This window comes from Melanaphis sacchari, unplaced genomic scaffold (assembly GCF_002803265.2).
Source record: "Melanaphis sacchari strain LSU unplaced genomic scaffold, SCAv2.0 Contig1780_pilon_pilon, whole genome shotgun sequence".
NCBI classification, from domain to species: domain Eukaryota; kingdom Metazoa; phylum Arthropoda; class Insecta; order Hemiptera; family Aphididae; genus Melanaphis; species Melanaphis sacchari.
In genome coordinates, this window is record NW_020270835.1 from 1 (window position 1) to 9,159 (window position 9,159).

At 38.2% G+C, this 9,159-nt stretch overlaps 3 protein-coding genes across 3 annotated transcripts; all 3 read left to right on the plus strand.

Annotated features, from left to right (window-relative positions):
- Positions 1–691: 691 nt before the first annotated feature.
- On the plus strand, positions 692–2,559 carry LOC112592484 (the record flags this gene model as incomplete). The annotated part of the gene is made up of 3 exons (XM_025336547.1): positions 692–829; positions 905–1,503; positions 2,217–2,559. Coding segments are annotated over exons 1-3 (1,080 nt in total), but the record flags the coding sequence as incomplete, so codon positions are not given.
- A 2-nt stretch (positions 2,560–2,561) lies between these two features.
- LOC112592482 lies at positions 2,562–5,638 on the plus strand (the record flags this gene model as incomplete). The annotated part of the gene is made up of 2 exons (XM_025336545.1): positions 2,562–3,647; positions 4,429–5,638. Coding segments are annotated over exons 1-2 (2,127 nt in total), but the record flags the coding sequence as incomplete, so codon positions are not given.
- A 24-nt stretch (positions 5,639–5,662) lies between these two features.
- On the plus strand, positions 5,663–7,127 carry LOC112592483 (ATP-dependent DNA helicase PIF1-like). The gene is made up of 2 exons (XM_025336546.1): positions 5,663–6,578; positions 7,027–7,127. Exons 1-2 carry the CDS (start codon positions 5,663–5,665, stop codon positions 7,125–7,127), a joined length of 1,017 nt encoding a protein of 338 aa, XP_025192331.1.
- Positions 7,128–9,159: the final 2,032 nt, after the last annotated feature.

A 9,159-nucleotide genomic window follows, 5' to 3' on the forward strand; every position in this document is an offset into this window, starting at 1 on the left:
TATATATATATGTTGTTTGTATTAGGTTTCCAACGAATGATCACTTTAGGCATCTGTGGATGTTGTTCGCCGAGAACAATGGTGTGGATGTTCAAATGTTAAATCCCACCTCCGCTCTGTGTTCAAGGCATTTTGTCCCTGGTGTAGACTACAAAGTAGGCACTCCACGTCGTCGCCATTTGCTTAACACAGCAGTGCCGTCTTTGGTGAGTGATTTTTTAATTTTTTTACAACATTATCAAATATAATATATAATAAATATAAAATATATAACACATAACATGTCAAATATCCTACTGTATTGTGATGACTGCTACCTATGTTTATACACACACACACACACACACACACACATACATAGCACACCTAGCAATTTATTAATTATTGTTGTAATTGTAAAATATTTTTTGATTTGATCGATTTGACAAGTAGATGTTGGGCAACAAAGCATCCACTGTTGCAAGCAAAGGAGTACACATCATTCTTATTTATTATTCCACACGTTGAAATGTTACAGTAAAATGTATAACGTTATATGTGTACCAAACTTCAATGATTTTATACAGACACACATTAAAACTGACCTCATATAATGTTACAGATAGTACAAAATCAGCACCAGATGATTGCAGCGCCAGACGGCGAACAAGACATGGACGTGGAAATTGTTGAAGTACAAATCGATGATGTCATGACGGACGTAGACGAAGAACCGTTGGCACAAGTCTTAGAGGACATTGAGGTTGTAGACATGCTGCCAGCTGACGCTGCAGCAGTATATGAATTCATGGATGTATTCGACGTTTTCCCATCAGACGTCGACGGTGAAGTCAGTGTACATTTCACATTAAATAAAAATAGTAGATGACATTGTTTTTTTACAACTTTGTTGTTTAAACTACAGTTCATACCGATTCCCCTGGCTGCTCCCAGAGCACATGTGCCCGTTAGAGACCGTCCGGCTGGCGTTCGACACCAACTTCCCGAACAGCACGACATAGGACCATTGGATGCCGCCTGCGCTCACTGTTATGGCCGTCATTTCCGGTGTGAGAAGATTGGAAATACTCATTTTTCAACGTGTTGCAATAATGGTCAAATGGCTATTACGGGTGACCGCGTGTTGGGTCAACCTCCAGAGTTATTAATTCATTTGTTAATAGATGATTCACAGGTAGCCAGACACTTTAGAAAAGAAATCAGACGATACAACAACACTTTGGCGTTTGCTGCGTTTTCCACTGACTTCAACCCAAGACGTTTGCCAGGTCGGGGACCAAAAGTGTTTACTGTTCACGGGCAGGTGTATCGTAGGATTTCTAACGATGTCGTCAGAAATGAAATGATGCAACCGAGTTACTGTGAGTTGTATTTCATTGAATCCGGGGAGGCCAATCGGATTCGAATGGCACAACAGCCACGCCAACATCCATTATTGGAGAACTTGATTACAGAGTTAGACAGTCTGTTACGGCAAATCAATCCGTTTGCAGTGGCTTTTCAGTAATAATACATTAAATATACATTCATTACACTTATAAACAAACCCCATCACATTGAAAATCAACACACACACACACACACATAATATATTTATATAATGTAATTATATAATAACAATCGTTACATAATTTAACTCAATGATGGCACTTGAGTGTACTGTGGATTTGTTGTATTCGTTATTGTCATCATACTTTGTACGATACTTTTAGTTATTTCTTTGTTGTTGTTATTGTTGTTGTATAACAAAAAAAAATTTAATCATATAGTTTTTTGTTAATATATTTCAATCGATATTCTATTATTTGCATGTACACATTCATGACATCACTCGCTACTTAAATTGACTTAATTCGTTGTTATTATTCATTATTCATTATTATTATTTCAGAATATTGTGTTGCGATATATTATACTCATATAATTTATAATTATTCTTATCCTGATGATGTACATAGTTAGCATCTTATTCACTACTCACTCTTTAAGATATCTACTTTTTTAAGAATAAAATTTAACATGTGTGATTTTACAATACCAGTGCGTTATCATATTCTTATTTCACCTTAATATATACATACAATTATTGACCAATTTTAATCGCCGTTAAACCGCTCATATTGCACCAAACGAGACTTAAACCTAATCATCATATAATAATAATATATATATAATATAGACTTCAGAATGGTAACTCTATTATTATTTTGTTACAGGACCATGCGACAGGTATGGCAGAGGGAACAAGAAGCTGCTGCTGCTGATCCCACGGTGCGACCGAGAAGAGTGACAATGCACATCATCGCCGACCCAAATAATGACCCTCGGCGATACAATCCACCAACTGGTAATGCGAATGAAGTAGCAGTCGTATTCGTTGGTGATGACGGGCTGCCACCGAGGAACCTCGATCTGGTCATCTATGACACGAACCCGGTGGACGCACAACACCGGATGCAAAGCATATCAGTGGGCTCGCCTCATGCGGATCCCATGCTGTATCCACTGTTCTTTCCATACGGAGAATCCGGTTGGCAGTACAACCTGCGACAAGAGGGTAACCGCCGCAACGCTGTTCGCGTTCGAAACACCATCAGGGAGTTTGTGTGTTACCGTCTGGCCATTCGATATACTGGAAACAATGGACATGGGAATGACGGCCAAACGTTTAGTTTATTACATGCTGGTGGTTTTTTATTACAGCAATACGTGTGTGATCAGTACGTTCGGATGGAAGCGAACAATTTGCGCTACACCAGACTCAATCAGAAAGCGCTGTTCGCCGAAGCGTATCAGGGGCTTGTGGACCACATAAACCAACAGCATCATGTCGATGAAATCAACCCCGTCGGTCGCAGGATGATTTTGCCTTCGACGTTTGTGGGTGGTCCCCGTTACATGAAACAATTTTACCATGACGCGATGGCCATTGTGCGTAAGTACGGTAAACCTGACCTGTTCATAACTTTTACATGTAACCCTAAGTGGCCAGAAATCGTAGACAACATTCCGCATTGGTTGAAAGCTAACGACAGGCCCGATCTGGTGGCGAGGGTGTTCCACGCAAAACTAAAGCAGCTGATGCGTGATATAACAACTGATAAGGTATTTGGTAACGTAGACGCTTTTGTCTATACTATTGAATTTCAGAAACGCGGTCTTCCGCACGCACACATACTCATCATCTTGCACGAGGACAGTAAGTTGCTCACTGCCGAGGACGTTGACGATGTTGTATGCGCCTGTTTGCCCGACCCTGAAACCGACAGACGCCTATTCAACAGTGTGACATCACACATGATACACGGACCTTGTGGACAGCTAAACCGTAACAGTCCGTGTATGGTGGACAACACTTGCTCTAAAAACTATCCAAAAGAGTACAGCGAAGAGACTTTGTACATATCCGACGGCGGTTACCCAACATACCGCAGACCGAATAACGGACTTGTGGCAAACGTCAGAGCTCAACAAGTAGGAAATGAGTTTGTCGTACCGTACAACCCTTACTTACTGATCAAGTACGACGCACACATAAACGTTGAGGTATGCTCTACTGTGAAGAGCGTAATGTATCTGTACAAATATGTGTACAAGGGTCACGACGCAGCTACCGTGGAAGTTTGGAATGGAGATGAAATAGAAAAGTGAGTTAATGAAACTTATCATTTTGATTTGTGATCTAACAATTACATTTAAATAATTGTCCTGTTAATTTTTTTTTTTTCCCATACCACTTGCACAATATTATTATTTTTAATTATTTTTAAGATTTAAGATTAAGACTATGTCAAAAAACTTATTTAAGAAATTGTATCAATACTGAAATTTCAATTTCAACTTATGACAACTTAATTTGTAATAATGATTATACTTCATTTAATTCATTGATATGTAGAGCCACAAAAATATAGTACAAATGAATTTCATCATCAATGAAAAAATACCGTTGTTGTAATTTGATAACTTAAAATTATCAAGTGCAAATACCTAACGTTTAATATTGCATATTCCCGCTTAATGTGTAATCCATATTGTAGAATTAATTACAGGTCGGTTAATAACATTAGGAATGTACTACAATACACTTATATTTTTTTTTTTACTTTTCTATTACTCAAAACATTAACAAAACATTAATGTACGTTATTTTTTATTATTTTTTAAATTAATAAAATTGCATACCATAACATACATTAAATTAATTATACTGTATACAGACATATAGTTATTAGATTGACGACCAACATTGTGTTATATTTATTTCGATTCGATTTCGATTCTACTTGGATTTAACAAGTACAACTTTCTTTATAATTTACTACTACTACTACTACTACTACTACTACTACTACTACTACTACTAAGAACGTTTCCAATTATATTATTACGTTGTACATTTTAAATGCGAATACGTGTTGATTTCAGTTACATAAATTCACGGTACGTCAGTCCACCAGAAGCAGTTTGGAGGTTGTTTTCGTTTGAAATGCATAAGAGGAGTCATACGATCGTTAGACTTCCAGTGCACTTGGAAGATTATCACAACGTGTACTTTGCTCCTAATCAGGTACTGGAGAGGGCGCAAAACGCCGCTCTAGCTCGAACAAAACTCACGGCCTTCTTCGCGCTCAACGCGACTGACGTCGAGGCCAGACAGTACCTATACCAAGAGATACCGGTACACTACACTTGGAAGGCAACGCGAAGGACATGGATACGACGACAAAATCAGATGACGTACGAAACACTGGCTCGAATGTACGTCGTCAACCCGCTTGATCGAGAACGTTTCCATTTGCGACTACTACTTCTGCACAAGAGAGGCATGCAGTCATACCGTGACGTGAGGACAGTAGATGGAGTAGTGCATCCAACTTACGCCGCTGCAGCAGTCGCGATGGGACTGTTGGAAGACGACAGGGCTTTGCTGGCATGCATGGCAGAATCAGCAACGTTGGACGCTCCATCTCAGCTTCGATACCTATTCGTGACGATGTTATTGTTTTGCGAGACCGCAGATCCGCTGACGTTGTACCAAGCCAACGAAGCGCACATGATGGAGGACTTCTATCAGCGGATGCGAGACGTAGAGCGCGCGAGGGCGGCGTGTCTGGACGCCATCGATCGGTCACTCCGGGGTCACGGGAAATCACTCGATGACTACGGTTTACCTCTGCCGAACGTCGCACTGCTGGAAGAGGATCCGGACAGTGGCATGTTCGGTCAAATAGACGCGGCGGTACGCTGGGTTCAACAAGTAGGAAACTTGAACGACGAACAATGGACAGTGTTCGACCGTGTTATGGCGGCTGTAGACGACGATAGAAACGTCTCAAAACTTTTCTACGTCGACGGACCTGGGGGAACTGGAAAAACTACGCTGTACGGATGCCTCATATGGTCGCTTCGCAGCCAAGGGCGGTCCGTGTTGTCCGTAGCGTTCACCGGAATCGCAGCGTCGCTCATGGACGGCGGTACGACTGTGCACTCGATGTTCGGATTGCCGTTCGGCACGCTCACCGACGATTCGACGTCGACCATCACCATGCAGTCGCCACGCGCTCAGAGGATACGTGACGCGGCGCTCATCGTCTGGGACGAAGCGCCTATGTCTCCGGGACTACAACTCACCGTGGTGAATCGGTTGGTCAAGGACGTGATGGGATCGGAATTACCGTTTGGCGGTAAACCAGTCCTGTTCGCCGGCGACTTTAGACAAATATTACCGGTCGTCCGCAGAGGAACGAGGAGCGACATCGTCAGATCGTCGATTAAGTACAACGCTCTGTGGCGCGAATTGGAACAGTTCAGTCTGACGCGAAACATGCGCGCTGACAACGACGTGAACTTTGCGAATTGGTTGCTTCAGCTAGGGAGCGGTCAGTTGCCAACGGTCGACGGTGTTCCGGACACCGTCGAAATACCTCGACATATGGTATGTGACGTTGCAGATTTGATTGATTTTGTTTTTCCACAGCAAATGTCTTTGGTCAACATCGACGAGTTTGCTCGGAAAATAATTTTATGTCCCAGGAACGATGAATGCAGGCAAGTCAATCGCACGGTGCTACAACGCATCGACGGTGCACACAGAAGCTACACCGCCATCGACACTGTGGTGGTAGACGATCCCGATGAGGCAGCCAATTATCCGACAGAGTTCCTCAATACTCTAGAACCAGACGGATTGCCTCCGTACAACTTGACCCTGAAAGTAGGTTCAATTGTCATGTTGTTGAGGAATCTAGATTCAAAGAGGCGACTTTGCAACGGCACAAGGTTGGTCGTCACTGAACTGAGACGTTACAACTTTAAGGCGAGAATGTTGTCTGGTAATGCACAGGAAGACATTGTCATACCTGCGATGCCTCTCACATCCAGTGGAGAAGATGAACTGCCCATCATAATGCGACGAGTACAGTTTCCCGTACGGCTGTCTTTTGCGATGACCATTAACAAATCACAAGGTCAAACTTTTGATAGAGTGGGATTGCTTCTGCCTTCACCGGTTTTCACGCACGGACAACTGTACGTGGCGTTTTCGCGTGTGAGGGACTCGCAATCAATTAGAATTGGTATGTACGGTGACGATCGTGGTAGATTTGTCACTAAAAATATTGTCTACAGAGAAGTGTTCTAAGCAACACGAATTGATGCTTATTTAAATATATATTGATTGGTTATGGTAAAAATGTATGTGTATATACATAAGAAAATTTTTCTGTTATTATAATTATAATATCTAATCAATCAAAAGTATTCTAAAAAATCATTATTATTAGAAGAATAATAGGAGATATATTATTTCTTCTGGAACAGCAATATATTTATTTATGAAATGATATTGTTTCGACAGTGTGGTTTACCATGTCAGATCTATGTGATCCATGTCAGATCTTTGTGATCCATGTCAGATCTTTGTGATCCATGGTAAACCTATGTGACCACTGTCTGATCTATGTAAAGTTCTTCTTTTACATTATTTATTTATGTTTTGATATATGTATTGATGATTGATTACAGGTCACCTATGGACAGCCAATTCAATGACGGAGAGAAAGTTTGACAACCTCCACGTGGTTCTCTTTGGATGCAAATTAACTTTGGAGATAATTTGTAACTAATGTCAAACAACCAATCAATAAATATTATTAAACTTTCTATTTTTTTTTTTTTTTTTTTTTTTTTTTAATAATATAAATTATATACATATTAGTAATATAATTTTTAATAATATAATATATACATATTAGTAATATAATTCTTTATCATTTTATTTTTCAGTTTTTTATCTTACGCATACAATTGCAACTATTGTAAGTACACTTACTACTGCAGTAGATTTTGTTTTTATTTGTATTTTTGGTAATTTTTTTATTTTACTTTATGTTTCAGATTTCATCTCACACATATCAGTTTAATGAATCGTGTGTGTTAATAAATAATAACTTTTGTATGTTCAACAATTAATTAATGTGTCTCACTGCCAATGAACAAGTCACTTGATACGTAAAGTTTTGGTTCAAAAAAAAAAAAATCAAATACAGAGTGTATATGGACTGTAAATACATTGACAACGAGAAACTTCAATAACCTCCATGTGGTTCCCTCTGGATGCAAATTAACTTTGTAGCAAATTTTTTGTAACTAATGTGAAACTATCATTTTTTTTTTTTTTTTTAAATATAAACAAATTCATTAAACACTATTAATTTCAATAATAATTTTAATAAAAAAACATAAATTTTAATTATTTTTTTATATTATAATCAGTTTTTTTCTAATAAACACACAACATTTGTATTTAACTTAACACTATTTTTACAACATTTAATTTGTGAATATTACATTAATAATTGTATTTCAGATTTATATTTTACACATACATATATACATCTTTTATAACTTTTAATTATTATTTGTTTGTTATTGCTTTACTATAGATTAATCATGCATGTATGCGGTTCTTTGTTGGTCAATTCATTTTTTACAATACATACGCTTTCATTAATTTCAATTGTGTACGCTGAACATGGTATTCAAAATGTATATCAAAGAAAGAATATAAATATGATAATATATCACAATAAATATATTATATACAATCACAATACAATATAATTTTGTTTTTATTTTTACTACTATTTTTTTTTTTAACATATAAACAATTATATATTAAAATGTGATTGATAGGAATCTAATATCATTGTTTTTTGATACTCAGAAGTCTTTGAATAAATATTAATGTAGCTAAGTACTGTGATTAAAAAATAATGACAATAACAATTTGGACTCGAGGTGATTTTTGTGAACACACTTTACTCACTACATATTAGAAATGTATACATATATACAGCAATGATAATTGCAAAATTACGTGTGTAGGTATATACCTATAATAACCTATAATGCATTTATCCCGTTGTATACTTAATACATGTACAACTTCCCCTTTACGCCAACATTGTACGCGGTCAGATTGCCTGTCTGGCAGGTTTAAATGCGTTTATCTGAATTTTTATTGATGATAACTGACTTATACTTTTTTACGTACCGGACTGCACACCACTTTTGGCGTTAAAATATGTAACATACACCAGGTGATGACTGATAGCTAGACCCTCAATACCATTTTCGGAGTTTATTTTAAATATATATGTGAAAAGTACCGGGCAAACCACGGGAAATGCATCCAATTGCCCAAACAACCTTGGAGATGACTGATACCTAGACACTCAATTGCCGTTTTCCTAATGTATTTATTCATTTTCTCCATACACAAAAGCACAGGGCAAGCTACGGGACAAGGTGTGTTACACCTGTGAATTTAATGAAATGACTGACCACTAGACGTTCGAATTGGACTATTATATATACTTTTATTATTACTTACGCGTTTAAATTTAAAACGACACAGCCAAAGTGTTGAGCCACCAAATCAGAGGTACCAACCAACGTCTCAAACGTCGTTATCACTGGTTTCGCCTACTAGAATTTTCTAACTGCGGTATTCTAAAGTCCTGTCTCCGACCTAGGAAATTCACTTTAAACGATTTTCAGCTACCTAGGGTATTCACATACAGCGAGTTTTACCGGCCTAGGGTATTCCCATACAGCGAGTTTTACCGGCCTAGGGTATTCACATATAGCGAGTTT

Coding starts and splice junctions, on each gene's coding strand:
- LOC112592483 (XM_025336546.1), top strand. CDS start 5,663: ATGGGATCGGAATTACCGTTTGGCGGTAAACCAGTCCTGTTCGCCGGC. Junction 6,579..7,026: donor CTCGCAATCAATTAGAATTG/GTATGTACGGTG, acceptor GATTGATTACAG/GTCACCTATGGACAGCCAAT.